General features: G+C 40.0%; 1 protein-coding gene across 5 annotated transcripts; it reads left to right on the top strand.

Moving 5' to 3' along the window:
• The first annotated feature begins 37 nt into the window (after positions 1–37).
• Positions 38–15,589, top strand: plm (Phospholemman). Of its 5 annotated transcripts, none has more exons than XM_021596779.3 (8): positions 38–412; positions 8,525–8,576; positions 8,999–9,034; positions 9,262–9,288; positions 10,907–10,981; positions 11,108–11,144; positions 11,316–11,359; positions 14,675–15,589. In XM_021596779.3, the coding sequence occupies exons 2-8, from the start codon at positions 8,543–8,545 to the stop codon at positions 14,692–14,694; spliced, it is 273 nt and encodes a 90-aa protein (XP_021452454.2). In that variant the 5' UTR covers positions 38–412; positions 8,525–8,542; the 3' UTR covers positions 14,695–15,589.
• Positions 15,590–16,759: the final 1,170 nt, after the last annotated feature.

Raw genomic sequence — 16,759 nt, 5'->3', positions numbered from 1 at the left:
TCAGAGATGTGCACTGTGCATGCTCTCACGATACAATATGTAACCAAAGCAGGTACTGTACACAACTATTTTGAATATATTGATGTGATAATGTTCGATTTGGTATCTGCCAAATCACCGTTTTTACATAGGCTAATGATATAGGCTAATGATTTGTTATAGCAACAACAGGGCATTGAAAGCAACCAATGACAAACAAAGAATAAAATCCTCCTCCTATCCAACGCATGCAACTTCAATTTAAACTCAGCCTATTTTCAAGCTGAGCAAACCTGTTGAGCCTCAGTGAAAAAAGGGTGTTGGCGACTGTCTGATTTAAGAGTACGTTCGTCTATTGTGTGTCGCTCCATGCCCGACATTTCCTGGTTTTCCCCCTACACACATCTCCATTTGGGTTTAACGCGTGTCGGAGGTAAGTTTTCATTTTCTAACAATTAGAGTTCGAGTGAATGCTCAGCTGTAGTTTCATCAATAGTATGTTAACCGTTATTTATTATATTCATTACATCATCCTTAAAGAAAACAATAGGCTAATCTTGTCTAAGTAATTTCTAAAATGTTTCCTTTGCGCATCTTTGACCAAGACAAACTTATCACTCTATATTGTCCAGTAGTAGCAGCCTATCTCTAGTAAGACCTTAAAATAACTTTAATTCCTTTATAGGCATATCCTTTTCTTTATAGTCATATCATTATATTTCCTGACAAGAGTTTCTCAGATTTGGGGAAACGTTGAGTAGCCTAACTAAAATACTCCAAAGTGTACTATCTTTATTAGACTATTAATTGTGTTCATAGAACAAAGATCGAACTTGCATGTAATGTGCTTTCAGTTTGTAGCATATAGTATAGGCCTATGCGAGACAGACAGAACGAGCGCATATGAGCCAGAGCCATGTCCAAGTATTATAAATACTGGTTCTTCGTCACGCAGACGTATTTGTAAAAACCTGCTTTTATGAATTCAGTTCGTTACTCACGCTGTTCTATAACAGTGTTCTTTCTGTATGTTGTTTGTAATATCCAAACAAAAAGTCCGTAACCTATAGGCCTAAAGCAACTTTTCGGCCATCGGCAACTTTTCTTCCCCTTTCTATTCTGTTTAGCGCTGGTGTCCAGGCAGTCTTATAAAAGAGGGAGGACCGAGTTAAATCCGCTGAGATTCAGTATTTTATCTGGCATTACGCTCATGGAAAACAACATAACATGTGGTCCTTCCTTTATTGTATTCAATACATTTTTCTAGAGCCAGATTGTTAATGTCTGTTGAGCTCATCATCCAGCTGTGGTCCAGCAGTGCTTTAATGGATGGAGGGGTGGTCAGGCCTAATGATGGGATAATAACTTTACATATCCTCTCCCATTAGCCTATTGATTTTTGTTTTACTAGATCAGAATATTTAGTATTTTGTTAAATTAATGTTGCAAGATAATACGTTTGGGACTGGTAGGCTAGTTGGTGTGCTGGCCTTCTGTAATGGAAAATGCATCAGTGCACATGCCGTGGTGTGTGGGGAATTACATTTGAATTACCATTTCTATTCAACATCTTGGTGGTACCCTTCACACGCTATTGTGCTAACCCAAACCGTAGGCTTGCAGGCTTGGATATTTTATTTTCACATTGTCCTTTTCAGCATGGCTCCTGCAACTATGGTGATGCGTAACCAGGCCAACACAGTACAGCATGGCTCAGTTATGTTCTGCTCACTAGTGTGACATGGGTAGGCTAATAGACATTTTGAAATGGTATGGATGATTGATCAGTAGACAGACATGTCATTATGAAATTGCTTTTCTATTTAAAGTCTGATACAAAAACTGCATGTCCCAAGTCTCCTGTAGGCTATGCTTATGGATCTGTGATAACAGGGATCTGGGATTCTGGTACAGTGCAAACAGCTCAGCTGATAAGAAGCCTGATAGAGCTGTTATCCTGGACTGATCTTTATTCACTGTGGTTTCTCCAGCACAGTGCTGTTGCTAAGGTGATTGATACTGACAGACGGACATATAACTGACATATACATCTTATCGCACACTCAAAGGCTAAACGTATTCTACCGCCTTCAGTGGGTCGCCTACTGCCATCTCTAATCATATACAATGTTTGTCTAGACCTTAAATACGGACGAGCAGCGTTCAAAAGTGAGGCCCTTCGAGAGACTGACTCATTAAAAATGAGAGATTCAGTGTGATTACAGAGTTTGACTCTCATTTATTCTGTGAGACATTACAAATCACAAGAGACGATAGGCAAGCCATGGTTCTATATTTCCTCAGTTTAAGGCTCATTTGACTCAGATTCAGATAATTAGGGTTCATCACACATTCACCATAGCAACAATATCACTCCTTACTTCAGATATATGAAAAGCTTATTTCAAGGCCTCCCTGCCTCAGAATGACAGCAAAGCAACACCAAAGTCTTTCCCTTGAAGAGAGGGCCGTATGACTACTTTAAACAGTGAAGCTGCTGTTGCTGCTATTGCTAACTTTGTGGCTGTGGGTAGGAGGGATGAGTCATGGTTATAGTATGCCACGTCCCCCCTCTCCATTGAGCAGCCAGAGGAACACATTGCCCTGCTTTGCTCCAGCAGCTACTCCTTCATCAAACACTAGCAACAAGGAAGTGGCTTCAATTAGAGGTCGGCCGATTATGATTTTTCAACGCCGATACCGATTATTCGGCCCATTGTTATATATATATTTGTAATAATGACAATTACAACAATACTGAATGAACAATGAACACTTATATTTTAACTTAATATAATACATCAATAAAATACATTTTGTCTCAAAATAATAATGAAACATGTTCAATTTGGTTTAAATAATGCAAAAACAAAGTGTTGGAGCAGAAAGTAAAAGTGCAATATATGCCATGTAAAACAGCTAACATTTAAGTTCCTTGCTCAGAACATGAGAACATATGAACACTGGTGATTCCTTTTAACATGAGTCTTCAATATTCCCAGGTAAGAAGTTTTAGGTTGTAGTTATTATAGGACTGTTTCTCTCTATACCATTTGTATTTCATATACCTTCTAATAGGTACTTTAGTATTGCCAGCCTAATCTCGGGAGTTGATAGGCTTGAAGTCATAAACAGCGCAATGCTTGAAGAATTGCAAAGAACTGCTGGCAAACGCAGTAATGTTCTGTTTGAATGAATGCTTACGAGCCGGCTGCAGCCTACCACCGCTGAGTAAGACTGCTCTATCAAATCATAGGCTTAATTATAATATAGTAACACACAGAAATACAAGTCTTAGGTCATTAATATGGTAAAATCCGGAAACTATAATCTCGAAAACAAGATGTTTATTCTTTCAGTGAAATACGGAACCGTTCCGTATTTTATCTAACGGGTGGCATCCATAAGTCTAAATATTGCTGTTACATTGCACAACCTTCAATGTTATGTCATAATTACGTAAAATTCTGGCAAATTAGTTCGCAAGAGCCAAGCGGCCCAAACTGTTGCATATACCCTGACTCTGCGTGCAATGAATGCAAGAGAAGTGACACAATTTCCCTAGTTTAATATTGCCTGCTAATATGAATTTATTTTAACTAAATATGCAGGTTTAAAAAAAGATATACTTCTGTGTATTGATTTTAAGAAAGGCATTGATGTTTATGGTTAGGTACATTCGTGCAACGATTGGGCTTTTTTCGCAAATGTGCTTTTGTTAAATAATCCCACATTTGGCGAAGTTGGCTGTCTTTGTTAGGAAGAAATGGTTTTAACACAGTTCGCAACGAGCCAGGCGGCCCAAACTGCTGCATATACTCTGACTCTGTTGCACAGAACACAAGAGAAGTGACACAATTTCCTAGTTAAAAGAAATTCATGTTAGCAGGCAATATAATTTGTTTTACTAGGCACGTCAGTTAACAACAAATTATTATTTAAAATGACAGCCTACCCTACACCAGACGACGCTGGGCCAATTGTGCGCCACCCTATGGGACTCCCAATCACAGCCGGTTGTGATACAGCCTGAAATCGAACCAGGGTCTGTAATGATGCCTCTAGCAATGAGATGCAGTGATCTTAGACCGCTGCGCCACTCGGGAGACCGTATTGTGTGATATGGAAAGACAAACTTACCTGTTCCGAGGCCTCATGGAACTCTTAGATTAGTCATATGGCAGTGGACACTGCTGTTACTCAAACCTTTACCCAACTGGCATTATGTCTCTCTGCCTCTCTGTAGTGGGGGCCGCAGATACTTGATCTCCAGTCCTCCTCATGTTGGTAGGCAGAGTGAATAGAGGGTGAACAGAGTAATAGAAGAGACTTCACAAACACTAAGAAAACCAAACCATTCTAGATTTGATCAATTTCACAAGTACCTTTACAAGTAACTTCACACAAGTAATTTCCACCTTATGTGATTATTCTTACTCCTAATAAATGTAGTTAGTCCTAGGATGACCTTCTGAATCATTTGTTATTAAACCACACATTACAATTGGGAGAATCTCATTCTAAGGCTTCCAGTGATCTAACATTACAGTGAAAACTACAACATGGTAATATGTTTACCTCATAAATGAATGGTTTTCAGGCATGGCCAGGAGCCTATGAGTAGCTGCATCATTAACTCCTTTTATCCCTTTGAAGAAACATGACCACAGGCTCTTTGAAGCCCTCAGATCCAACCTTTTAGGCTTCTGGGCTTCCTCCGAAATAACTGTGAATTCAGGGTTTTGCACTGTACCAATGTGACAGACTGGCCAGCATTCTGGAATATATCTCCTGGGATTCTTAATGATACTGCAGATGGAGGGATCTGGACCCGCTGTAGAGGAATGGGTGAGTCGTGACTGACTGAGATGGCTGATGGAATGACAGGGAGTAAGCGAAAAGAGAAAGGGAGTGGATGTGAATAAGGGAGTAAGCACAGATGTGAATGGTACTGGTGTGGGTGTGTACTCATTGTAAGTTTAGACAAGACCCTATTGTGAATGAGCAGGTTAGTGAGTGAAGTTGGATAAAATGTAGGATCTGATCATAAAGGTGGAAATTATGAAAAAAGTATTGAGTGAATTAATAAGTTAATGAGTAGGCGCGGAGGAGGGTAGTGCAAGGCCAAGAGAGAGGGGTGAACCAAGTCGTACTGTTACCACACAAACGGCCGATTCTTCCTTTGCTTCAGGCATTCAGTGGCAGGGAGGCCAGCGTGACCCATGTTAGAACACTAATCCCATTATGACCAGGCCTGGTCTCCAGGGTGAATCTGCCTGGTGGGGAATTGAGGGGATGGCTAAGCACTATTCGCAGCGCTGCCTAGCATTGTCTTGAACAGACAACCAACAACCCTAAACATTCATACATGAAAGTCACAAGATCGGCCACACCTCTACCTTTTGCTAACATTTACTCTGCAATATGATTCCCAACTTGAATAAGCGGAAAGAAAGAAACCCGGGAGAGTCTACCTCTCTCTCCCTGAATTGGATCGTAAACCATCCACGGTCGATTTTTGGAGGGCTTCCCGCTTGTTGCGTTCCCTCTCCTTCACCAACATTGCTGGGTAGAGGGAGGGTGTGCTCGAAAATAAACCAGGGAGTTTTTTTTTCCCTGGTCGCTGCCAAATGCCAAATAGTATGAGTCGCCATACACTGCTATAAGATGGAGGGAGGCTCTCTGTTTTAACTGTGTGTTGTAAAAGCTGTGGTGTTATGGGAGCTGTAGTATTGTTGCAGAAGCTGTAGTGTTGTTTTAGGAGCTGTAATGTTGTTATAGGATCTGTAGTGTTGTCATAGGAGCTGTAGTGTTGTTATAGGAGCTGAAGTGTTGTTGTAGAAGCTGTAGTGTTGTTTTAGGAGCTGTAGTGTTGTTGTAGAAGCTGTAGTGTTGTTATCGGAGCTGTAGTGTTGTTATCGGAGCTGTAGTTTTGTTATAGGAGCTGTAGTTTTGTTATAGGAGCTGTAGTGTTGTTATAGAAGCTGTAGTGTTGTTATAGAAGCTGTAGTGTTGTTATAGGAGCTGAAGTGTTGTTGTAGAAGCTGTAGTGTTGTTTTAGGAGCTGTAGTGTTGTTGTAGAAGCTGTAGTGTTGTTATCGGAGCTGTAGTGTTGTTATCGGAGCTGTAGTTTTGTTATAGGAGCTGTAGTTTTGTTATAGGAGCTGTAGTGTTGTTATAGAAGCTGTAGTGTTGTTATAGAAGCTGTAGTGTTGTTATAGGAGCTGTAGTGTTGTTATAGGAGCTGTAGTGTTGTTATAGAAGCTGTAGTGTTGTTATAGGATAGGTAGTGTTGTTATAGGAGCAGTAGTGTTGTTATCGGAGCTGTAGTTTTGTTATAGGAGCTGTAGTGTTGTTATAGAAGCTGTAGTGTTGTTATAGAAGCTTTAGTGTTGTTATAGGATTGGTAGTGTTGTTATAGGAGCTGTAGTGATGTTATCGGAGCTGTAGTTTTGTTATAGGAGCTGTAGTTTTGTTATAGGAGCTGTAGTGTTGTTATAGAAGCTGTAGTGTTGTTATAGAAGCTGTAGTGTTGTTATAGGATAGGTAGTGTTGTTATAGGAGCTGTAGTGTTGTTATAGGAGCTGTAGGTTTGTTATATGAGCTGTAGTTTTGTTATAGGAGCTGTAGTGTTGTTATAGAAGCTGTAGTGTTGTTATAGGATAGGTAGTGTTGTTATAGGAGCTGTAGTGTTGTTATCGGAGCTGTAGTTTTGTTATAGGAGCTGTAGTTTTGTTATAGGAGCTGTAGTGTTGTTATCGGAGCTGTAGTTTTGTTATAGGAGCTGTAGTGTTGTTATAGAAGCTGTAGTGTTGTTATAGAAGCTGTAGTGTTGTTATAGAAGCTGTAGTGTTGTTATAGAAGCTGTAGTGTTGTTATAGGAGCTGTAGTGTTGTTATAGGAGCTGTAGTGTTGTTATCGGAGCTGTAGTTTTGTTATAGGAGCTGTAGTGTTGTTGTAGAAGCTGTAGTGTTGTTATAGAAGCTGTAGTGTTGTTGTAGAAGCTGTAGTGTTGTTATAAGAGCTGTAGTGTTGTTATAGAAGCTGTAGTGTTGTTATAGGAGCTGTAGTGTTGTTATAGAAGCTGTAGTGTTGTTATAGAAGCTGTAGTGTTGTTATAGGAGCTGTAGTGTTGTTATCGGAGCTGTAGTTTTGTTATAGGAGCTGTAGTGTTGTTATAGAAGCTGTAGTGTTGTTATAGGATAGGTAGTGTTGTTATAGGAGCTGTAGTGTTGTTATCGGAGCTGTAGTTTTGTTATAGGAGCTGCCCTTACAAAAATGTACCATGGTAATACAATGAAAAAAGTAGTACCTAGTATTTTTTTCATTATACTACCAAGGCAGGAAAATACCAAGTGACCAAAAACATAGTAATTTATGGTACTCACATAATGTAACATTTACTACTCGCTATGCAATGGCAAAGTGTAGACCTATTACACTCTTAAACCCCTTTTAGCTCATAGTGAAAAACCACAACACACATGGTCTAGTAGTGTAGTGTACCCTCTTAAACCCTGGAACCTGGATAGGATATCGTGAGAAGAATGAAGGGAGTCTGAATCCTTGAAGATTGTATCTGGTGCTGTTCCAGTATGTGGCTGGTGGCGTACAACACATGACGGAAAATAAATGTAGCCTTATCATGAGCAGAAACACAATTTGAGCGTAAGACAGTTGTGACATAAGGGATTTAGCTACCAAATCTCCTCGAGACTCCATTCCTGTCCAAATCAGTATCCAGCCCTTCCAGAAACATCATGTTAGGCAGAGTATGATCGAAGGCCAAACCCCTGGAACTCTGCTCTGCTGGGTTGTTGCTAGTGTGTGGTTGCTGATTTGTGAGGTGATTTCCTCTCTTTGTCTTTTGTCCATAAGGTGTGATGGAAAATCACTGGGGTCTAGTTACTTTATGTTTTGCCGCTGGAGCCATGCTCAATTAACCAGCATTTTTTCCCATGTGGATTTTCTACTCCTTTATGGCATTTGACAGGTATATGATTATAAAGACATTATATCCCAAAATATATATTGAACAAGGAAAAGCTGAAACATAATTGGGTTTGAAGGTTTGGCATGAGATGAAGAAAAGCACTCTGGACAACATTCAAGATCACATGGGTTATGCTGCTCAGAAGCCATTTTGTACAAATCTAAATCAGATATGAGACTCCAGGGAAAGCTAAACTTTGTGTCAGGTCTCTGTTGACTTTGGAACTGGTGTGAGCCAGTTTTGGGCACTATTTGAGCTGCCATTAGCTTCCCAGGTTTGAAAAGGTCTAATCAAATCAAATAGGTAGTGGGACAAGGGTAATTTAATTCTAACAAGTGGAGCCTTGATCAGACAATCAAGCGAGTACATTTTTTTTCATTTTGTGTAGCAGAGCTCTTGCTTATGTGGGTCTGAAAAGGGCAGGGAGGATGAGTGCCAATTTGCTAGGGTGCACTGCAGTCATAATGCTCAGCTACTTTATCATATAAAGTCAGTCTAATATTATAATATGATCATATTATTATGCAATTGTTTATGTTCTGTCTTCCCCAGGTGAAAGAGAGTTTGAAGATGGCAAATATCTCTGCTTTGCTTTTATTGACATGTGAGTGGCAGGTCTTAAAGACCAATCATACACAGCTATTAATATCACTTCCTGCTTAGTTTTCCTCAAAGCTACCATCTCTGTTCATCTTGTTTTGCCCAGTCTTCACTCACAACTCTGGCTCAGTATTCAGCACAGTAGATACTACTGTATGTTTTGAGTGAGAGAGAGAATATGTTTTTGTAATTTTATGAAATACATATGGTTATGGATATGAATAGTATACCAATCTAGAACTAAATAGAGAAAGGATAGATTCATTGACCTTCTCCAGTGCTATTCAAGGTGAAAGCAGTTGAGAGACCACTAGAGAGTGCACTTGTCACAGGGACGGAAAGCTGACTTGTTTGGGACATTGTTGGGATGCCATGTTGTCAATGCATTATGCTGTGTGCTTACCATTGTGTCTCTTCTGTTAGCAGTTGCGTCCCTTGTGTTCGCAGAGGAGCAGAAAGAAAGTATGTAACTGACTATTGTTTATCATAATAGCGTTCCATAGTTTTATTACTCTAAATCTTTTGACATGCAATAATATGGTCTCCAGATAAATCATTGATTCACAAATTAAAGTAGGGCATTCGCTATTTGCCCTTTTGAGGTTGTGTGCGTTCCAGTTGTTTGTATTATTTTCGAAGGTGTCTAGATGCTGTATAAACTGACCTTTGTCATATTTTTGTCCCTACAGTGGAGGAGGATGATCCATTTACCTTTGGTGAGCAGAGAGATACATCTTTCTGAACACTCAACAACTCTCAACATTCCTGGCTTACTGTGTATGATTAACCTGTCTACGATACTGGTTCCCAATTGGGAATCAACCCTCCCACGTGCAGCTGGAACGGTGGCGCATGGAACGCAAAAATATTCTTAAAAATATTTAACCTCCACACATTAACAAGTCCAATAGCTCAAATGAAAGATAAACATCTTGTTCATTTAGCCAGCAAGTCAGATTTCTAAAATGTTTTACGGCGAAAACATAGCACATATATATGTAAAACCACCACCAGACACAGCTCATTTCAATAGCCAAAACATGCAATCAACAAACGCAGGATTAAAAAATAAATCGCTCACTAACCTTTTGAAAATCTTCATCAGATGACAGTAATATGACATATTACACAGTACATATTTTTTTTTTTCAATAATATGCCATTTATATCCATAAATGTCCATTTACAGTGAGTTCACCTTCAGAAATTACTCAAAAACGCCCGCAGGAAATCTATGTAGCGCGGCAAGATAACGTAAAATAGACATCATAAACTTTGACTAAATATACATGTTCTACATATAGTTAGAAAGATACACTGCTTCTTTATGCAACCGCTGTGTTAGATTTATTTTTAACGTTACAGAAATCGCACACTATTCCATATTGTGAGACAGCGCTCAGTTCCAAGCTACATTTCCACGTAATGTTGGAGTCAACAGAAACACAGATTTAAGCATAAATATTCCCTTACCTTCGATGGTCTTCGTTCAGAATGTTCTGGAAGGCTTCATACTTACCCAATACATCGTTTGGTTTCAAGTCTTGCGTCTTTGTATTAGCTACTGCTAATAACATCAGCTGAAATGCACCCAAAACGTCCTCTGGTCCGGATAAGTTGCGCATCAAAACTTCAAAATTACACATTATATGTCGACTAAACAGGTCAAACTAAGTGCAGAAGCAAGCTTTATGATGTTTTAGACGTGCAAAACAAACTTCAATTCAATCGCCCATCGTCTGCCCTTCTCTTCAGTGCTGGAAACAAAGGAATGACTGTGACCAATTCGCGCCCATACGCACAGCCTATTCTCTCGTGGCACGCACTAATTTCACTCCCATAGGGTCAATTCTCGCGCGATTTGAACGGTTTGAAGCTCTAATGAAAGAGGACATCTAGCGGAAGAGATAGAAAGTGTCCCCAGAATCATAGCTGGTTGGGAAGGGTGGGGGCATGACGTCAAAGTTGCTCCAACTTTCATGGCCACAGAAACTAGTTTGGAAGAATGCCTGCCCTGTGAGTTCTGCTATACTTACAGACATAATTCCAACGGGTTTAGAATCTTTAGAGTGTTTTCTATCCAATAATAATTTTTATTTGCATATATTAACAATTTTTGAAAGATTTTTTTTCCAGTTTACTAGGGGTACCCAATCTCTCCAAAGGGGGCGTATGTCTGCCATATCCTCAACAGGTTTTAATGCTTTTTTCCTTTCACTCTCTCTCTCCCATTCTTCTCTCCCCTGCTCTATCTCTCTCTCCTGCACTCTCTCACCTGCACTCTCTCCTGCTCTCTCTCCTGCTCTCTCTCTCTCTCTCTCTCTCTCTGTTCAGATTATCACAGGCTACGTGTTGGGGGGTTGATCCTGGCAGCAGTTCTGTGTCTGATCGGCATCACCATCCTCTTCAGTAAGACTCCATCACATAAACACATACACATACTCACACATGATGACACAGTCAGAGCATGTATTTACACATAAACACATTAACATTGGACACAGATTGACTTGTGACCATTTCTTCTTATAACAGGCGGACACTGCAGATGCAAGTTCAACCAGGACAAAAGGTAAATGATCTATCATATCAGTGCATGCTCAGTTCAGTCCAGATCAGGGCACACTCTTTGTGTGAAACTGTACGTTTCAGGTCGGTGTATGTGTGTGTGTGTTATGTAGCTAGGTGTCGTAATGTATAATGGAATGTAGTGTGAGTTGACACGCTGGTTCTCTCTCTGCAGGAGGAGGTCAGGAAGCAACGCTGCCCAGCCACTCAACGACCAAGGTCTGTTCCCCTGACCTCTCAACCTCCTCTCTGATTGGCCCACACTGTACACTGGATGATTCCTAGCCACCTGGATGCATTGTCTTTGCTAGGAATATAATTAACATATATAACTGACTGGCATGTTTGAGTGATCATTACAAAATATCCTCTTCAGAAAAAAAAAATTGAAATCTGCTGCCATGTTGGAGCAACGGGTTTGTTTGGGCGTTATCTTGTTATTACGCTCTCCATCTGTTTCAGTGTTAGTTGCCTATTGCCAGGCCTTGGCATAGATAACACTGTCAGCAGGCATTGGCTGTGCTGTATGCCAGTCCTGCTATCACACAGGTGGCACAGAGACCCAAACACTGGCTGACTGATTCTTTCCACCATGACTCACTAACTCCCTCCATGCCACCTCTGTCTCAGTGTTAATTTTGGCGCTCTTTTTTAGATTTAGTCTAGTCTTAGTCCTTTTAGCTAAAATATAACTAAGTCGCAATTTTGTCATTTGAATAAGGATTTAGTCTAGTTATTGTCAAAATTATGAAAACAGTGGCCAATTTGAGTCTAAATGCCTTTTCATCACATCACATTTATATTGCCTCATTAACCTATGTTAAACATAAATCACTGACTTCCATGTGCACAAGCTTGTCCTATCTTTCTGCATAGCATCCTATTCTCTTCCCAACAGCAGAAAAATTACAAACATACAGTACCAGTCAACATTTTGGAAGCTGGGTGAGAGAATGCCAAGAGTGTGCAAAGCTGTCACCAAGGCAAAGTGTGGCTAGAATCTCAAATATAAATATATTTTGATTTGTTTAACACTTTTTTGGTTACTACATGATTCCATATGTGTTATTTCATCGGTTTGATGTCTTCATTATTATTCTACAATGTAGAAAATAGTAAAAAATAAAGGAAAACCCTTGAATGCGTAGGTGTGTCCAAACTTTTGACTGGTACTGCATATAAGAATATATAATAATTATTTGGCCATGTAAATTCCTAATTCAGTCTACATAGATATTACACATTACATAGAAAACAAACAGACACATACAAGCTCAGCGAGAGAGAGAGAGAGGTCGAGAGAGAGAGGTAGCGAGAGAGAGAGTAGCACATTCACCAGATGGTGCTGCACGATATTGACAAAATAGTATTGGTTGCACCTTCATCACTCAGTCACGTCATTGCCATTGTTATCAGTGTTCCACAGATGCCGCAGCTACATTGGTGTCCAACAGTAGAACTGGGGCTAATGACTTCGAACGGGAGCTAATGACTGTTTTGTCTGGTGATGTAGTCGAGACACTAAACCTCGAGTCCCCTGTGCTCACTTCCGAGTCCAAGTCTAAGTCACCAATGGTCGAGTCACAAGTCCCTATGGCTGAAGTCCTAGTCCCAGTGCTCGAGTCCTAGTCCAAGTGCTCAAGTGAGTCCCTGGGTCCACATTAACTCAAAATTAAGTAATATACCCAATCAAATATAGTGTAGTGGCAAGAGGAATTTAGTCAATGAATTGTTTTCTATCCCTTTACCTTTTTTTATGTGCCACAAAATGTCTGCATATAGGCTAATTGTAATGTTACCAGTGCCACGTTCAGTTGCAAAATGTTCTCGGACGTTGCAGATAGAACTTCCATGAATACAGCCAATGTTATTCCTTATTCAACATGTCAGAAGCATGTTTGTTCTACATAGCATATTTCTATCTGACCATTCCAAAATGTTGCATCCTGCTGAATGCGCACCAGATTGTCCTTCAATGCATGACAGAAAGAAAAAAACGTAGCTCTGGGATTATGGGTCATATCTTTTGAATCATAAGGGCTAGAATCAAGCCATTTCTCTGAGGAAAAGAGGGAGATTTGGCTTCGTTGGTTACAGAACCTGGCTATGAAATGCAGTGGGGAAAGTGGAAGGGTTGAGCGAGACTACAAATTCAAAGACAGCCTACTTTTCTATACTCAAGGGATAGAAAAACATAGCTAGACTGTTGTTTTACTATTAAATTAAATTCTGCTATTGTTTTTAATTTTGTAAAGCAGCTTGTGTTTCTTACCAGGCAAAGGGTAGCTAACTAGAAGTGGTGGTGACTGGCTAGCTATGGGGAAGCAAGAAAGTTGCCAATAGGGTTGAGCGGTATCCAGATTTTCATATTGTCAAACCGTCCTTCTCCCATCCCGGGATTTACAGTAGTACTGGCTTAGTAAACAAGGGTCCATTAAAAGGCAACAACAACAAAAAAATCCCAGGTAAAAGTAATTTCCATGCTAAATATGCTAATGAGTGCAAGCAAAAATAAAAAAAGTTGCAAAGACATGCAATCCAGTTCATAAAGTTATACCTATATAGGTAGTAGCTACCGAATGTCCTTTTTGGTGAGTTTACAAGAAAATGTCAACGAGAGAAATTGTGCAAATGAATTCAGTTTTGCCACTTGCTCTAGAGCAGTATGTGTACACACTGTGTGTGTGTGGAGTCGTTAGGGCAACAGCCTGTCTGCCTGCTCTGCTCGGAGAAAAGGGCAGAGGAGCAGACTGAGGCTGCCGAGAACAGAGAGGAGAACACATGCTAGGAAATCAAGATAGCAGTGACAGCTGTATAGATAACTCATCCTAAGCACTTTGACTTCTCAAACACAGTAGAAAGCTAGGACTATATGATGCCCCGTCTCCTTGTTAATTCAGCTTAGTTACTTAGCTAACTAGCAAGTTAAACCAAATACACAGCTGGACTCACCTGCTCCCGCTTTCTCCCGTTGTGCTATTTACAAACAAACATGTGACTGGCTCAAACGTTCTGGTGGACTACGATAAGCTTCATAATGTAAAATAATATGACACGTGAAATGAAGAACGCAATCTGCTTTATCTCCTAATGTATTGCACAAGTTGACTGCAGGTATTTTCTTAAAAAGTAGCTACAAATATTACAATTCATTGAAAAACTTGTATAGGCGGAGCCGGAGCGAAGCTTGTCTGCCTATCTGCCCACATTCATCGCTCGCTCCCCTGTAGCTCACCAGCTGATGTAGGCTGGGTGCGGCACATCCTTCCCACTGCTGAACAGAACTGCACTGCGCATCTGTGCTGCTAATATTAATTGTGCTTATCATCAAAAAGCTTTCAATCTGTCCAAAAACTCTTGTCCAGTCCAGAACTATAGCCATGGCTGTCACTGTTTTGCCTGTGATCTGGGGACATGGAGAACATGATCATTATGGCTGCCCAACAGAGAGCTGTGTTATCTGTGTTATCTCACATGGCTTGGTAATGAATGCCTTGATTCCAGATATGAAGTAATCTTTCTTTCTGTCCACAGCTCGGGCCAGTGAGTGCTAGGAACCAAATGCCCACCTGGCAGCAGGTCAAATCGACTTCCTGGTTCTGCATCAATCAAGAGATAAAAATTGATGGGTGGAGTTGGCCTGTTTTTTGTCTGATGGAGGTTGTTTTTTAGAGAGTGGTGCTGTCTTCCCCAGAGGGAGGTGGTACTGTGCCATTGGAGATCAGAGGTGTGCTGCTTTTACCTGTGTTGCTGTTTTCCATTCCGCCCATTACTCCTGTTTCTGCTCCGCCCAATATTCACACTGTAACTCGCCACCAGCAAGCACACACAGACAGACAAAGCAGGACACAATTTTTCCCCCATGTTCTTTGTATTTAAACAAATAACCAAATGATGCTGTGTGTCGATTCACTCATTATTTCATTGCAATGTTTTTCACCTTTAGTGACTCCAACTGTATGTGGAAATTATGTGGTAGATTTGACTGTTGGTGTGCGTTTTGAATTGCCATACTGTCCCCTAATAATCTTTCATGCATATACTTTACTGTAAAATAGGTACCGGTAGCCATAAACTATTATAATGTCAATAACTATTCACACACCTTTATCTTGATTATTCCTATATTAACTTTTTAGTTGAATGTAGAAAAGTGCACTGGTCTATGCAGAAGAATCTGTTGTATGATAAATGCAAGGTTTTTTAATAATACAGAATGTTAAAATTATTTCAATAAGCGGATGATATAGTCTTGTTTGAGAGTGTTTGCCACCAAAACAAAATGCATGTTATTTTAGTTTGCTAGATACCACTCAAACAATTACAGTCCCTGAAGAGGGTTTTCTCCCCAATTGGCTTTTAATGAGTCACGTCTAAATTGAGATGTCTCTTGCCAAATGAATAGATGGTGTCTATGTTTGTAATTCAAATTAAAAGAGTTACCTTTTATGACCGTGTCCAATGTTACATTACATAATATTAATAGATGCTGGATCTCAAAAATAAAACAAGTCTCTGATAGGCTCCTCAAATGTAAATACTGCAAATACTTTTCTCTTTTTGACGTAAGGCCCATGTCCTGAATGGTTCAAAGCTACTTATACATCGCCATCTACTGGATTGCATGAGACACTGCAAAAATTCTGGTACAGTGTTTCTCAAACACTTAATTAAAAGCATTTTTTGGAACAGTATTTTTCACAAGACACTAAACTCTGTGACCTTTGAATAACAGTAAATGCATTTTTTTAAATGTAGTTGCCTTCTCAAAACATTAATACATTCATCAAAACTACACTGACTGTATAAACATTAGGAATACCCGCTCTTTCCAGCCGGCAGGTATCCTAGTGCTTAGATCGTTGGACTAGTTACTGAAAGGTCGCAAATTCAAATCCTCGAGCTGGCAAAGTAAACATCTGTCATTCTGCCCCTGAACAAGGCAGTTAACACTGTTCCTAGGCTGTCATTGTAAATAAGAATTTGTTCTTAACCAAGTTAAATGAAGGTTCAAATTAAATAAAACATTTCCATGAAATAGACTGACCAAGTGAAAGCTATGATCCCTTATTGATGTCACTTGTTAAATCCATTTCAATCAGGGGAGGAGACAGGTTAAATGAGAATTTGAAATCCTTGAGACATGGATTGTGTATGTGTGCCATTCAGAGGGTGAATGAGCAAGACATATGCAAGTGCCTTTGATCGGGGTATGGTAGTAGGTGCCAGGCGTGTATCAAGAATGATCCACCACCCAAAGGACACCCAGACAACTTGACACAACTGTGGAAAGCATTGGAGTCAACATGGGCCAGCATTCTTGTGGAATGCTTTCTACACCTTTTAGAGTCCACGCTATGACGAATTGAGGCTGTTCTGAGGGCAAAAGGGAGTGGGGGGTGCAACTCAATATAAGGAAAGTATTCTTAATGTTTTGTACACTCAGTGTAGCTACATTTCAACACAGATCCCAAAATTGCTTGTATGCGATTGAGAAAAACTATAAGATCATCTGGACTGCACATGGAAACAGTCCTTTACAATATGAGCCATACGGTCCAAATCCACTTTCATCATGCAACAAACAAAACTCTACCCACAGGCATTCTACCTTGAATA

Source organism: Oncorhynchus mykiss, chromosome 3 (genome assembly GCF_057628025.1).
Source record: "Oncorhynchus mykiss isolate SJ-2025 chromosome 3, ASM5762802v1, whole genome shotgun sequence".
Taxonomy (NCBI): Eukaryota; Metazoa; Chordata; class Actinopteri; order Salmoniformes; family Salmonidae; genus Oncorhynchus; species Oncorhynchus mykiss.
The sequence above is the reverse complement of the archived record's forward strand: the minus strand, read 5'-3'. Positions and strand labels throughout refer to the sequence as shown.

Coding starts and splice junctions, on each gene's coding strand:
- plm (XM_090219098.1), top strand. CDS start 4,783: ATGATACTGCAGATGGAGGGATCTGGACCCGCTGTAGAGGAATGG. Junction 8,577..8,995: donor TGCTTTGCTTTTATTGACAT/GTGAGTGGCAGG, acceptor CTCTTCTGTTAG/CAGTTGCGTCCCTTGTGTTC. Junction 11,145..11,315: donor AAGTTCAACCAGGACAAAAG/GTAAATGATCTA, acceptor CTCTCTCTGCAG/GAGGAGGTCAGGAAGCAACG.